The 16,340-nt window shown below is 43.0% G+C and overlaps 1 protein-coding gene across 3 annotated transcripts in view; it reads left to right on the top strand.

Annotated features, from left to right (window-relative positions):
• The window catches only part of ypel1 (yippee-like 1), a 30,172-nt gene extending 13,832 nt beyond the window's left edge, over nt 1-16,340 (top strand). For all 3 annotated transcript variants that reach the window (XM_024804366.2, XM_024804367.2, XM_024804365.2), the window contains exons 3-5: nt 8,156-8,199; nt 10,504-10,612; nt 11,767-16,340. In XM_024804366.2, coding sequence (XP_024660134.1) covers nt 8,156-8,199; nt 10,504-10,612; nt 11,767-11,856 — 243 coding nt within the window. In that variant the 3' untranslated portion in view covers nt 11,857-16,340. The remainder of the gene's footprint in view (nt 1-8,155; nt 8,200-10,503; nt 10,613-11,766) is intronic.

The following is a 16,340-nucleotide window of genomic DNA, read 5'->3' as shown; positions in this document are numbered from 1 at the left end:
TAAAAAAAACGTTTAGTTTTCATTACGATGGATGAAAGTGAAGCTGAAACAATAATAACTGCCCTGTTGCTCAGTCATTCTCTTATCAGCGGCTCCTTGTTTACCATCAAGTAGCAGCTTGTTGTAATCTCCTTCATGACCTCTCGCTCAGTTGACACAGCGGCTGATGACGGCCGATCGGTGACTTACTGGATCAGGGCCGGTCCGCATGCTTTGAGGTCAGTTTGACTTTCTCTGTGTGACTTGGAGAAGACGAGCATGTAGCAGGGAACGGAACAAATGCTTGAAAAGGTGTTGAAGGTTGTTGAGCCTGTCTGCTGGCTTTATTAAAGTCACGCCACATTGTTTCTCAGTGTTCCTCAGAGATGACACTGGAGCAGGAATGCTGGAAAACCAGCAGCACCAGAGCGCTTCTGTCTGGGAGCTGATTTATGACTTCACATTAGCCACGTCCGTGCTGGCCTTTGTTTGGTTTGTGGGCTTTATTTCCATGGGAATAAATTAAACCTGTCTTGTTTTCTCATGAATTATTGAGGAATCAAACCGCAGACATCCTGCTGCTGTGTTTACTAACATATAACCAGAGATGGTGTTGCTGTGGTTAAAGCTGAGAGGCGATGTTTGCGTCAGACTGCAGTCAGAAACGCCAACGCGCTTTAAAATGCCCCGCGCTGTTGTGACAAGTGCAAACGATTCAAGTAACAATTAGCCGACCAGCAAACTGGTGAATAATTACATTTGTTTAACTGGTCAGGAACACCAAGGCAACATTCACGAAACTCCCCGAACAATAACCGAGCTGGTTGGTGGTTTATGATGTTAAATAGTTATATACGGCCATAAAAATCTCTATTCTCCATCTGTTTCTTAGGAACGCGATTAGTTGGCAGTGCTAAACAGTTCCCAGTACACCACTGGAGTAAAGAGTGAAGTCACTGGGTTGTGTTGCTGTGTTTACTGGACTAATGCGACTGATGACGGACGACCTCTTTAAGCCAAACAATCCACGTCTATAATAATTGGATTTCATTAAGAGCGCTTCCTCGGACAGGCTGTTCTTCTCCGGCAGGTTTCAATGCTTAAAATGAGGCTCTTTGCTCCTATTCTGCCTTCATAACACTAATATCTATGTAGCATGTTTTTTTTTTCTGTAAATCCTGACCTGAAGTGCACGTAATATTTTTATTTTTCCCCCCAACTCACTTCATTGTTAGTTTTAATTAAAAAAGGTAAAAGGCGTCCAGAGAGATCAGATGCTACAAAAGGCTGCGTGCACTTCATTTGGATGCAGATATTTCAGCTGAAGTTCAATTAGCAGCCTTTCATCGGGGTAAGTGTCAAAAGGGTTTCTCAAGGCCGCCGTGCATGTGCTTCCTCCTGCAGCCTCGCAGGAGATAATTTCACAATCGTAGCTCCTGCAGTTCAAGCGCCGCATAATTAATACAGAAAGCAATCAGAACACGGCCAGAAAAACTGCAAATGTCAGGAAAACCTGCGACGCAGCGCAGCAGTAAATGTATTTTGTTGCATAATGCTGCCACGTGGACTCACAGCCACAGTAACAGACGCTTTGCCTCCTTCATACGAGTGCAGGAATGCATTTTCAGTCTTTTTCTATTGTTTGAGAAATTGCAATTGAATGATTTTATTTTTAAAGTAGAGATGTCTCTCAAAATAGGGCAACATACGATTATGTCTTTGACCACCAGTATGTCACCTAAAGTAGTATAATCCATGTAACTGTAGAGAGGCTAATTTTGAGGATAATTATCAATAACATGAGTGCTGATTTAAATTTCCTAGCAATCATTTCAAAATAAAATAACCATCGTAGTTACAAAATAAAAGTTCTGCCCATGCTCAACATCACCTGAACCCCTTGTTTGACTTTTGAGCTAAAGAAAGTTTGTATTCAGCAGTTTTTTAAATATTGTCATGTGATTCAAAATAATGAAAAAGCTTTGAAACCTGCGAGTGACTCGACCCGCAGGCCTCCTGTTCTCAGGTCCAGCTTACGACGGTGACGTCAGGGAGCAGAGCGCTGACGGATGTGACCGTTTAATATGTTTCCAAAATTTCATTTCAAGTGTTGTTAGATCACATCAGGACCCCTCCGAATGTTCTCCTTGCAGCACTCTGATTGGTGTTTCTCGCTCCGCTTTATGTGGAAGCGTCGTTGTTTATTGTTGACCCGGTTGTGATCTTTGTTGATGGATAAAAAACACAAACGTGCATTTTAATGTCTGATTTCACACAAATGCATCGTACCGTGAAAACATCCATCTGGAAATCATTCTTAATATCTCGATATTGATTGTTGACCGTACCTCACACTGATCTATTAATAAACTCCTCTTTCTGTGCCACACCTCGCTGCCATGTGTGTGTTCAGTCCAAGGCGGCATCGCTGGACCTCAGCATCGAGCCTTCTAAGCCGATTATGTTACTCAGGAGAAGATGACACCGTAGTCTGGTGTTTTCCACTGCATGGTGCCAAGGACCGCTCGCCTTGTCCATGTTTGATTTTCATCTCGAGTGAAAGTATCTCGCACCGGTAGTGCGTTATGTGGGGTTTTTTCATTGTACGTGGTCTAAGCAGAGGAGAAAGTAGTTCCTGAGCCCTGTTTAAAAACAAAAACACAAAGGGAAGTGTTGGAGGAGATCTGCAGGTTCTGACAGATTTCTCTCCATCGCTGCAGCCTGGGTGCTGGAAATCCCCTGAGTCAGGTATAAAAAAAGAAGAGTGGGGGAAAAATGTTTCGTTACCGAGCTTGTGCACAGAGTCTTCGAGGCATGCCAGGCAGCGAGGGAAGATGCAGATGGAGCAGCCTGAAAGAGAGGATTAACCTGAGCACATGGACCAGAAGGAAGTATGGCAGGCACAGTGGCCTCCCCCCTCCCGCTTCAGCCACTAAACTAAATATGTTTATTACCCCAGCCCTGAGTGGAGATGGTGATGTATGTTTTTTATGGTGGAAACCTAATGAAAATGTTTGAGGCAGTCTTGGGATTGATGTGCATCAGCATCAGTTAATGTGCAGATTATATGTTTCATAGAACACTGATGATGCATTTAAATCACTTGTATGGCTGTTTATCAATTAAAAGAGGAATTAATCAAACAAATGCAATATTTATAATATTTTATGTCTGTTTATTTCCTGGGCTGATTCCTGCAAACTGCTGCAGCAAAGCATGCAAAGTAAATAAACATATTTAAGCTGGATTTTAAGTTTGCCAGCAAACATGTTCCTCGGGAAATGATGCTAGATTGTTGCTGTAGGATATATATCTATTTTATATTTATATTACAGCAGACAACTTTTTAAATATATTTCTCACTGTTCTGATTGAGTTGAGGCTAAAACTGTGCCGATATCCAGGCCTGACTTGTTACAGTTCCTAAGCTCTGATTCTATGGTCTGTTTTTGTCACTGATTTGTTAACATGAAGGGCAGCTAGACAATCAATGACACGGTTTAATTTCAGTCAACACCTTCAACCCAAACACGCTGAACACAAGACGCGCAGGCACAAAATCTGATCGGACACGTGTTGTTGTTGTCATCCTGAGCACGCAGCTTCTTTTCAGCATCGCTGTCGCTTCATATTTTTATCAGATGCGGGTTAAAGATAGCGATACGGCATCCTGAAATCAGAGCAGCGGTTAAGAGCAGAGCGTGAAGGCCTGCAGTGTGAACGTGGTCCTGGAGCGGGAGGATGCCGCCCGAATACTGACGAGGAGGCTGAGTGTCTCATTCAGCACCTTGGCCTCGTCCCACCCATCGGGCTGATGGAAGTCCCTCTAATGGATTGATCGCACTTTTCATTTCTCACCATTAACAGACGCAGCTCCTTTTTCGTCTTTCTTTTTTAAACCATCTTTAACTGGAAGTTTGCCTGTGACAGAGAAGTCAGTTTAATATTGCTCTTCTTTCTCTCTTCTTAAAAAAAAACTCCATTTGACCAGGAAGGTTTTGTTGAACCTTTTCGCAGCAACATCAGCGGTGATGTTTAGCGGTGATTGTCTCACTTATAGACAAAAGTCCTCACCTACAGTACATCCATCGCACCTGTGGGTTACAGACAATTTCAGTTTTATTTTAATGGCATCACTTCACAACAAAAACGATCTCATGGAGAGAGAGAAAGCCCCAATGATTCAACAATCCCATATCTGCAAACACTTGGTGACAGTGGGAAGAAAGAACGGCATATTAAGAGAGGCAAACAAAACTGGATGCCTCTAAGAGGATCACAAACCTTTAGATGACCAGATATCCTGTAATGATCACGCCAAGAGTGCAACATGGAAAAAGGACTAAAACTTTAAATGCGTCCACTCGCAGGAAAACGTTGAGTGGGAACACTGGAGTGTGTCTCAAATATTTGGATGAGCCACAACATTTCAGGAAAGATGAGATAAAAGTTTTAAAGCCTCGTCCTGACTGTGCAGCACGGCGGAGGAATCATCGTGGTTCAGCGCTGCTTTTGAACCAATGAATGCAAAAGTTTAGCAAGGTTCACAGGCGGGTTTGGGTAATGCAACAACACAGAGACTCAAAGCAGCAAGTAAACCAAAAACTGCAGTTTCAAATAAGAAAACTGAGGTTTGGAGGGATGACATGAAAAGGACAATTTCTTCTATAATCAAGTTCAAACTGCGTCTCATTAGTTCATGTTGAAGTTTCACATAAGCTCTGATATGTCCCGTCGGAGCATATCTGTGAGTGAACGCTACAGGACTTATAATAAAACAGAAGCCAACACAAACTCTACAAACACCAGATCTACTTTCCTTACAAACGCTGTCTAACTGAATTTATACAGAGCCTTGGGATTTAAGAAGATTAAGTTGGAGCTGAGCTTCACCTGCAACAGCCAACATCTGTTCAAACAGATGGTAAAAGTTGACCTCAGCGTGTTTGTTATAAGAGCTCTGAGTTAATCTCTTTTCTTTCCTTTTTTTTAAACACAAGTGTTTGTTTCACAGCTTCTCTTTCATTTTTATGGCGTCATTTTAAGAAGAAACGCCAGTGACACAGCACACTCACTGCTCTCACGGTGGATTTGTGTATCGTGTGTTTGGCTGAAGGAGAAGATTTCTGTGTGCGAGGTCTTGTTCCCTTTAGTCCCATGTGGTCAACAGGATATTCAGGGATTTTGAGATTTGCTTTGTAGAATTTATTTCTTGGGAACAAGCGTTTTAAAACAAGTGTGATTGCAGCAGCTTAAAGAAATGAGCTTGGTAACCACACTCCAGTTTTTGTCATGTTTTATTAAGCAGCAAAAAAACAAGCTGTGTGAATATTTCCAGCTGGTATCTGATTCTTGCTGCATGGTTAAACAGTCAACAGAGCAGTCCCTGGGATGTCTAGCTGGACCGCTGGTAGGCTGGAGGACGCTCGGGTTGCCACCTGTCTCCCAAAGCTACTATCCGAATTTCTTTCTCTCTTTTTTTCTTTTTAATCTTGTAGGATTTTCTGTTGCTAATGTTTTAGTGAATGTTGCAGCAGCTCGAGAAAAAAACACAAGCAAAGTAAAAATAGACTGTGGGAAACAGATAAGGGCAGCAAGAGATGGAGCCTTTTGCCAGTTGTTCAGCTGATGGCGAGCCACAGAGCAGCACAGATATGACAGAGTAACCCGCCACCCTCTCTGGCCTAAACGCTGCCGAGGACTTGTTGTTAACTCCACGGGGACCGACCCAGTTCCCTCTCGCAGCTAAAGGTCGCATGTCTTGTGGCGCTGGACTGCACTGCATGTGTGCATAGATTTCCCTTCAAACACAAACACCAAAGTTAAGGATGTGACAGTAAGAGTTCTGCAGAGAGAAGGGTTTCCTTTTTTGCACCTCAAATTTGTTGCTGGGACGAACTGCTAACGTCTGAAATTCAACTTTGCCGGTTTGGACAGATGCTGGGCAGTTAAAGATGTCCCCCGGGCCTCAGTGCTGGTTGTGGCTGTGGTCAGTGAAGGAGGCAGCTGGTGCTCCTATTAGGCGGTATTAGCTCAGCGCCCTCAACCGCAACAACAAATGTATCTGCCACACTCATTTGCAATGGAAAAAGCAAAGCCGATCGAGGCCTGTCGCCCAGCCTGGGATGACGGGACCAGAGGATGGAAGCCTGGCAGGCTCTGTTGTCACTCACTGTGACGGCTTTACTGCGCTCTGTTTACATTTTACAGAACAGTCGTGTGTATGTTTAATGGCAGGCAAATAGCAGGATAGTAAAAAAGGCCAGTTTTCTTTTTATTACCTCCAACAGCAATCAGGACTACATATGTGAGTGAGTGTACCCTCCAGTATTACTGAAACAGCCCCAACAATTGGCCACTCCCCTGTAAACAAACTTGGTGACTGTGGGGAGAAAGAACTCCCTCCCGGTCAGCAGCAGGCGTCGGCTGTCCCTCAGGGACCTGCTGGAGCGACACTACCATAAGTTGTTTGTGCAAGCGTCTTCTTAGGACCTATAGTCAGATTTTAAGTTTAAGCGACCTCTAGTGGCTCTGTGTGGAAATGCAGTAACATGTGCACTATGTGCGTTAACTTTAAACATTGTGGATTTGCTTTTTATTCTTTTTAAGATTGTGTCTCTATTTTAAACCAACTCCTGATCTGTAGCATACTACTGTAAAGTATTAATTTTGAATTATCAATGTAAAATTCTCTTTAATTGTGTCTTTGGTTTATTTTTGGCAGATGCTATCAGACTCACATCTGCTAACGGCTAAACGTGTCATGCCGATATAATATGAACCTGGGTAGTTCTGTCTGTGATAGTCCCACTTCCCACAGGTAAGGCATAGCAAGCTTTATCTGCCTCGACAATAATGGGAACCATGATTTACTAAATGAACACGATGTTATATTAAATGCAACATGGAACTAGTGATTGAGCCTATAAAGTAATCTGGAAAGTATTTACTGAGCTCATGGAGGAAGTGAGAATCAGGCCCGTTTTCCCATAGATTACTATACAACCAGACATCTTTGCAACAATAGGAATCACCCCTGCTGGACATTTGAATGACTGCAAGTTTAAGGCACTTTCTTGTTTGCTTCACGTTCTCTCTGTAAACAGCTCAGCAGGCTCATCTGTGCTACTCTCAGACAAAACCTGCCGCTGTCATTGGTTTGTTCTCATCATTTCTGTAAATGAAGACTGAAACACCCCAAAAATGTTATTTGAGTACTTGACTCAAAGTTTCTTTTGTTTGCAGCAGCATGTAAAGCGCTATACAAATACAGGCCATTTACCATGAACACATAGGACCCCCGGTTACCCACATCATCCTTCTCTGCAGAGACATTTTTAATTCCAGCCTCATAAGGAAGGCTGTGTTTGATTTGCCTCAAGGAATCCCTGCTTATGCTATTTTCAGGGATGTAAACATAACAGTTCCTGTCTAACGAGAAAACTCCACGGGGTGCGTTTAATAAAACTGATGCAGGGTTTTCAGCTCATTTTGGGGGTGATGACGATGATTAAAGTAGTTATTATTAGCTGTGTGTGTGCGGGTGTGTGAATTCCTGTTAAACTGCAGCATTCCTCAGACATCAGTCTTCTATCAACTGCTGTGAAAGCTGCTTTGTTGTTCAGCAGATGCACTGAATACCTGGAGCTGCATGTCAACAGTGGAGCTTGAAATGTTGAGATTGCAGGCGGAAAAACTGTAAAAATGTGACTCATTAGATTTTTACCTTGATTTTATATGATCCATTTATTCAAAACAAACTTTCATCTGTTTCCTCATAGCCCTACTTGTACTTTAATACTCTACTTTTGAGTAGAGTATTGACCTCTTCTTACATGACTGTCCATGCAGTACTTAGCAGAAACTGAAGTTTGTGAATACTGAGTCATTGTTTATGTGGTCTAATGTTTTTACTGCTCTCACGTCCACATTATTCATAGACCTGTCTGTGTTGTTTATCTGCTCAGGCTTCTGCATTTTTGAGCCTCATTTTATTCCTTACCTGCAGCCAAACTTGTGCAGGACTGTTGATAAGGTGGAAGAACAAGAATGCACAGCAGTCGAGGGGGGAGAAGCACCCCGGGGCGTCAGATGCTGACATTCTTGAACTCAGCGGTGCGGCGCAGCTCTTTAATGTCAACTTACATGATGTCTTTTTCTCTCTCTCTGGTTTCAGTCATTTCAAGGCAGTCAAGGAAGAGCCTATCTGTTTAATTCAGTGTAAGTATGAATCTCACACCTCCAGCTCACCCTCCTTGTTTCTCATATAAGCAGTCTGACCTATAGCTTAGTTTGGCTTTAAAACACAGTTCAGTTATCTGAATTCTTCTTTCACTCCACTTTGCTTTCAACATTTGCCACTTTCATCAGTTGAAACACCATGTTAGCTGATGAAATGTTGAAAGCACTTTCTTCTTAACTGCACAGGCCAAAATTTTGAACTGAAAGAGGAACGATCACCTCCACTAACCCCGTTCACTTCTGCAGAATTTGCCGGAGTAGCCATTTACAGTTATTTTGATAAGTTCTACTCAGCACATGCTTTATGCACGCACATAATCACTGTTCAGGAAAAGCACACTTAAAGCAACCCATCCTTTAATTAATAGTTCCCACCCCCATGTCCTCATAGATGAAGGTTCATAGGAGGAAATGTTGTGCCGGGATGCTTCTTTGTACACCTGCATCTTATCAGTGCACTGCTGCAGCCAGAGCTGTTAGCATGAGATGCACATAAATTTTCATGCTCTCGGAGCATGGATCTGTCATGCATGCAGACTGCACCACAGTTGGCTTACAAACACCTCCTTTAGGTGGCCTCTGTGGGTTCATAAAATGATATTGCATGCTAGAAAATTTAACTACAAACACTCAAAGGAACTGCAGATTTCTGGCACCATAGTGACTCAGAAACAGTCTGGTTCCAGTTTGCAGCAGCCAAGCCCAGCAAGCGCTGATTTATTTGGTGTTTTGCAGGTCAAACGATGTCAAAATAATTGTAGTTTTCAGTTTAGATCACACACACGACCAGTTCAGCTTTTGCACTATTTCTAATCATGTTTTAATGAGTCCAGTCATTAATTTATCATTTGACCTGGAAACAAACAAATCATTTCTTACCGGTAAACACAGGACGAACTTCCATTCTTTCAGAGTTTCAGTCCGTGCTGCAGAAAAAGCTGGTTAGCATTCATCTCTTTGAACCTGAGAGCAAGTTTTACCGGTCTATTTCTTGGTTGGTTGGTTTTTGGGACTCTGCTCTCAGTCTTAATGAACCGCGCAGAAGCCGCCCCCCTCTCTGCCCCCCAGAGCCCCGAGACATTTTGAGACAGTGTTGCTTTTCAGCAGCTTCGTGCCACCCGACTCTGAATTACATTGTTTCACCTGTCACAATGAATCGAATGAGAGAAGCAGTCTACGAGCGTCTGAATAAATGATTCCGAACAATGTGAAAGCAACCGAACCCCTGAGACGAAGCTTATGGTGCGCTGCAGGTAAAAAGACATTTAGGCTGAAAAACAGAAACATTTGTGGTGGAGGGAAAAAAACTAAAGGTTTGCAGACATCTACCGGTTGCTTGGTTACATATAATAATTTCAAAAGGAGTGTGTTTCTTATGACGTGTTCGTTTAATTAAAACGCCACTCAAACTTCTCTGCAGCGCAGCGTTTTTAAAGGGCCAGTTCACCACAAAAAGCAGTCCAGTCAGTCTGCCTGGATTGTTTTGCTGTGAGTTATCAGACGTGTCTGCCTTTCTCCTCATGAGGCTGAGCATCAGGCGCTTTTCTTTCTTGTGTCTACATCTGCCAACAAATCCAAGCGTGCAGCTCGCTGACAGTACAGGTCAGCCGAGGTAGACGTGAATGTTTACATATTCTCACACCGTCACAGGTTGCTGCACCTCTGCGCGGCAATACCAGTTCGTCAGCAAATTAAGTAAGACGCCAAGGTTCGTGGTATTTTCAAGGAAAGGCTGACGTCTGTAGAGCTGATGTGTCCCTACCTGGTAAATTTAAAGCAGAGGATTTAACAACACAACAAAGATTTTGGGGGCAAACTAAGAGCAAAGTGTCAGCGTCGAGTCATTCTTAACACGTTTATCTTTGCGTTGCTTTCACTCCTGAAACTTTCTGCAAGAAAATAAGATTCGGTCTATACAAAATGGTTTAGGTAGATTTAGGCGCGATCGTGGCTCAAGAGTTGGCAGTTCGTCTTGTAACTGGAAGGTTGCCGGTTCGAGCCCCGGCTCTGACAGTCTCGGTCGTTGTGTCCTTGGGCAAGACACTTCACCCGTTGCCTACTGGGCCCGGTGGCGCCCCAGGGCAGCTGTGGCTTGCCATCGCCAGTGCGTGAATGTGTGGATGACTGAATGTAGTGTAAAGCGCTTTGGGGTCCTTGGGACTAAGTAAAGCGCTGTACAAATACAGGCCATTTACCATATTTAATCACAGGGCCTCTATTTATGCTCTGCTTTAATTTCCTTGACCCTTGTGACCTTTCCTGATCTCCCTGCCTTCCTTACAGGGTGAATGTCGGCTGCGGGCCAGCAGAGGAGCGGGTTCTCCTCACAGGTTTACATGCTGTGGCTGATATCTACTGTGAAAACTGTAAAACCACCCTTGGTTGGAAATATGTAAGTAATTTGCTATTTAAACTTTCCCCGTCTGTCTTGATGGATCACTTAAGGCTGCTGCTTTGTTGTTTTGCATCTGTGTGGTTTTTCTAGTTTCTGAGAGAACACATTATGCTGTTACAGGTCAGAAGAACGAGGTTGCTCTCATTAAAGCAATGCTCATTAAAGAAACTGACACTTTTTCTTTTTTTAAATACTCAGGTTTTTGTTTGGGCTCAGAGATTGAACACTCTGTGGTATCCAAGTGTGCAAGATAATTACAGTGCCGAAAGGTTGGCTGCAGACAGCCAGGCTGGTACCTCTGAGAGTCTACAGTGATTAAATGTCAGGCCGTTTTGAAGAGGCTTGTCCTGGTAATTGTGTGAAAAGAGTATAGAAGGGTGTAAAATAACTAAACACGGTATAAAGACAGGGACTCACTTAAAGCTGCTGCTTCAGTGACAAAAACAATTAGAGATTCTCCGAAAAGCCCTGCAAGCAAAGCAGAGCAGGACTGGTTTACAAGGCAAACCAGGCTGAGCAAATATTCACAGAAGCAGACTCGCACGAGTCTCCCGGAGCTCAGCAGGGCCGGGACATATGCCGGAAATCATACAGCACTTAACGAGATGCACTGCCGGTCTGGAAGTTTAGACCTTTGAACGAAGCGATCTGGACACCGGAGGAAATATTTCTCATATTTCTCTCTGCGTCTCTCAAAGCCCTGCTGTTCTCTGACGGTGATGTGATAGATGGTGATAGTGCTACATCAATGTGTTCATCTTGGATGCTTGAATGCTGCCTCTACGCTTCCCATGTTCTCCATATAAAAAAGGGCTGGGACAAAATCGCCAGTCTTTCTGTCTTTTTGTGTGTTTTTATAACTATTTTAAAACAAAAAACGGAAGATGTAAGCGTGCCAGATTTTAGCAAAGCTGCTAATTTACATCAGCAGTCCCTGCAGAGCACGTTAGTCTATATGATGCACCGGTGATGGTTACAAAGATGCACCGATATAGGAGAAAAGTAAAGTGAGCACAGATGAGCCACTGAGATATGAAGAGCAGCTGTTTATTGCTCTTTTTCCACTTGTATTCCCACTGTCACTCGTTTTGTTTGATAATGTGTTTTTCTTTTTCCTGACTGATTCTCTGATGTTTTTCCTCTTTTAACAGGAGCACGCGTTTGAAAGCAGTCAAAAGTACAAAGAGGGAAAGTTCATCATCGAGCTGGCTCACATGATCAAGGACAACGGGTGGGAGTGACGCTCCGCCTCTCCGTTTGTTTTTCTTGTTTTTGTTGTTGTTTTTCTGACCTGGGAATGCTCTTTATCGAACTACAGGGGGAGGGCGCTCGTCCGGCCCTCCCTCCACCAGCCCCCACACTTTCCTAACAGTTAAAAAAATCAAACACCTCCACCTTCCCGCCTTCTCCACGTGCACACGCACCCACCTGCTCATTGTGAAAGTGAACAAACGGCGACCGCCGAGTGGAGCGACTCGTTGAAAAACGACGTCATGTGAGTCCCGCCGTTACTTCCCCAGAGCTTTTGGGATCGACCCCGCCCACTCTCAACCCGCCGCCGCCCCACCGAAACACGCTTACAAGTGATTGTGGTGACGTGTCGACCACTATGCGAAGGAAGAGAGAGACTTCACCGAGAGGACGTTTCTTTCTTTTCTTGATGGATGACTTTGGTTATTTTAATGTTATTTGCTTCAGTTTTAACGTCGGGTTTGGTAAAGATTTGGTTTGGCAGCCAATGGATGTTACTGGTTAGCATTATATTTTATTTCCCGTCAAGTCTGTGTTTATTCATTTTGTCGGCTTGGTGTATCTCTGCCTCTAGCTGAGCATGCTTTTCTTTGCTAATGTCCAAATGAGTAATCAGGGATGGGTGAGGAGCAGAGGGGGAAAGGGAGTTTATCGTAGTTGCAAATATGTAGCAGCATCTTGCTTTCTTTCTTTTTTTCTTTTTTAAAGAGGCAAAGAATGAGTTTGCAGTATTGTGGAATTTTATACCTGATATTTTTCTGTTTTTACCCTTTTTTTCGACTTTCTTTTTCCCTCTTTCTGGTACTTTTCAGCACCCAAAAGCATTGAAAGCAGCACCTAGTATTCGTTTGACATAAATGGGTATATATATACGTATACATAGATCTATAGATACATATTTGTAGTGTTTGGCTAATTGCGATTGTGGCTGGTCCCAGTTTGCAGCAGTACCACGAGTGAAAGACGAAAAAGGAGCAGAAATGGTTATTAGACTGGGGATCCTTCCATCAGTGCCCACACATCATAAAACACGATGACAGAGTGTATTATCCCATTGTCTGGTAATGAAACAATAAGAGACACTTACATATGAATATAAATACACATACTATGATTACATATCCATAAATACTATGAAAATGTTCGTAGTACGTCGATATTGGAACATGGTTTCTATATATATATATATATATATATATATTTGCTGTCACGCACATATGTATATATGCATATTACTGTGTGTATATATGCATTTTGTGTGTGTGTGTGGTCATGCATTATACAGTGGCATACTTGAACGACTTCGTTTGCACTTTGCAGAGGCGTTTGGTCCATCGCGGTTTGGAGGCAAAATGTTTGTTCGCTCTCGTTTCCCAATGGCCTTCTCACAGATGAACGACAGATTGTTGGAGATGGAAAGGAAGCTGGAGCAGGAGGGCTTCGTCGACTCTGGTATGCTTAGCAGCTGCCTGTTAGATACTTTGAGGAAATTTGGTTTCATTTTGTTTAAATTCCAGGTTTCCTCTCACTTCTTCCACACCACAAAGTAGTTTCCAATTTTTTGCTGCTATCCTGGAAATCCCGCCGCTTCGCCCCGTTCTTCTAGATCTTTTGCACTTTACGTCCTTCTCTCTCTCTCTCGGAGCGTATGAATCGTCTCTTTGTGGACAGCATCTGTGATTTGCCTCCAAGCCGTATGAATCTTGTGCCTCTTCAAAACACGAACGGCCTCCCTCTACTTGTTTTCTTTTATTTTTCCTTCTGTTGTGCAGTGCATAACTCTGAAAACTTTCATGTGAACCGATGTGTCTTCCCCTTCCCTTCGCCCCCTTCCTGGTTCAAAGAAGTAGCCCTCGAAATAACATTTTTCACCAAAATCCTCAGAGCTCTATGGATAACAGAGACTTGGTATATATACACACATATATTTTCTACGTTCAGATTTAAAGGTGCAAAAACAGATGGATATTCAGTATATTATTTCTCAGAGTAAAGCAAAGAGGAGGAAGAGGTTGCCCGGGACTTGTTGGACTTTTTAATCAGAGGGATTAAAAAGATGGCAGCAGGTGATGGTGTGGGCAGGTGATGGCGTGGGCAGGGTGGGACACGATGGGAGAGATTTAAAAAAAAAAAAATTAAAAAAAAAAAAATCAGCAGTGATTGATTACTTTGCCGGCAAGGTCAGTCAGATCACACGACCTTTTAACCTAAAACTATGACAATGCAAACCCTTGATAGTTAGCAGTGATACCTACTTGAAATATAAATACATAAACAGCTAAGATATTGGCCCGTGTTACAGTTTTTGTACATAAAGTAACATATTTAAGGTTTTATACGTATTTCTACTGGGTTAGTTCTTTTACTTCCCCTACTTGAAGCACTTTTGTTCACCGTACCTCTGGCTGTGTGGTGTCTGGCGTGTGCGCATACATGCATGTGTGTTAATCCACATGCATGCCTGCACACCAAAGCGAATGTTTACCTTCTCTTCCTCAGTTTTCCCCTCTTTCCTTTTTGAGTTTTCCTGGTGTGTTTTTTTTCTTCCCTTTCACAGCTGTTTGGTTTCGCTGTCTCGCCTGCTGATCTGCGAGGTTGACAGCCAGGTTAGTTTGTTTGGAAGTGATTTATCCCCCGTTTGGTTTGTTTGCTTTTTTTTCTGTTAGCTTGTTTATTTAGCTTGTGTGGTAAGAGCCCGTTAGAGGGCCGGTGTTTAGGTCTCTGCTGAGCCATGTAGACGTTGAGGGCGAGCTGGAATCTCCCACCATGTCGCAGGGAGAGCCTTTACCAAGACCCTTTGGCCACCGCAGTCAGTGTCTCCTGTGCTGAGGGCTTTCAGGTGTAGAAATGCACCCTGTGGCAGCTATGTCGGAGGTCATTAGTTTGCGGCAACACTGGCTGTGAATATCTGATTGTATTTTTTGAACGTATTCATTCTCGTGGTGTTTTTCTTTTTTTGTGTAAAAGTGAACTGTTACTCCCCTTATCTATTTGATCGAATGGCTTGTTTTGATGATAATAGCCTGTTTTAGTCACATCTCAGTTCTGGTGCTGCATCCTTTCGATGTTTTGCAGGACACGCAGGGCCTGTCAAATGCAGGCAAGAATTTGCAGGTCTGTCCAACAACTTAATGCATAGAGTGTTGAGCGCAGCTGCAAGAGTTAACCCCGTAGCATCGTTTGGGCGTGTGCTCAGAGGTGCAACAAACTTCTTTGCGGATGTCGTATCAAACTTTTAATGGCCTGTTTTTGAGTCCAAATTCTAAAGTATTGAAAGATGATGTGAAAGATTTGAGGTCCTTCAGCCAGAACTAGCTTGTCTTTCCATTTCCTGGTAACAAGCTGGAAAACTACAGACTGGAAGGCCATCGGATAAAACAGTCATTGCATTAAAGCCATGTCTTCTTCCACATGTCGTGAGATTTGGTCAGTTTAAAGCTACAAACATTAGATGTTCACATGAACGCATGAATGCATCGTTAGATGCTCGAAGGTTGCAGCTCCTGAACTATGATGAGCTTTTATTAAAACAGCAAAGTCTGATTGCATTAACATAACAATGCCACAGCCCCTGCCTTTAGGTTGGTTTACCTCTGTGAACTTTCCACACACTCAGTCTCACAAGACCAGCACCGGTAGCAAAATTTGGAAAGAAATCTACCTTACAGGACTGTTTGTGTCTATCTGAATCATTACTGAATGCACACACACAGTTGTACGATTTCCCTCTGCTACATGCACACAGCCAGTTTCTCTTGAGGACCTCCACATGGCAGCAGCAGCAGTTTCTGGGAGCGACCCGACTGCAGAGCCTCTGTACTCTTCCCTTCGATAAGTCAGTCAAAATTGAACCAACAAAAAGCAGCTGCCAGTGTCACCGCCAGTGCGTACCAAATAAAGACCCAGGCTCTATCGAATGCATCAGTGTCATGTGTCAGCGGGCAGGAACGAAGCCAGGGGCCACGGTCGATGGGCCCCTGGAGATTCGACTGCGATACCAAAATCAAAGAGTAGAAAACCTGTCACCTATGACATTGTCTTTCTGTAGAATGTTTTGATTCTCTGAAATACAGCGTCAAAGCAGCCTGGATGAAAAATGTAGATATTTGCTGCTGAAAACTGTTTACTTTTTATTGTTGTTCTGTTGTTATCGTGGCACTGGCTACCTACTTTTTGCGCTCTGTTACTGTCTAAACAGGATGTTGATCAAAGGCTAGATGGGTATACGGGGAAAAGACTGTACAAGTTCTTTTCTTAGGACTGTTAAACTACAGTTTGAGGTCTAAAAGCATGTTGTATTTATGATGTCGTGCCTGTTTTTTGTTTTTTTTTCTTCCTAAATTTTAAAGCAAATATTCTGCTTTTTATTTGACTACATTGCTTTGCATTCTGTCTTATTAAAGCCATGTCACATGTCTGTTTTCACTCTAATGTAAACTATCAGATATCACAATAAAATTTTCAATGGCATTAA

This window comes from Maylandia zebra, linkage group LG12 (genome assembly GCF_041146795.1).
Source record: "Maylandia zebra isolate NMK-2024a linkage group LG12, Mzebra_GT3a, whole genome shotgun sequence".
In the NCBI taxonomy this organism is placed as follows: Eukaryota; Metazoa; Chordata; class Actinopteri; order Cichliformes; family Cichlidae; genus Maylandia; species Maylandia zebra.
This window is presented reverse-complemented; position numbering and strand designations above follow the sequence as displayed.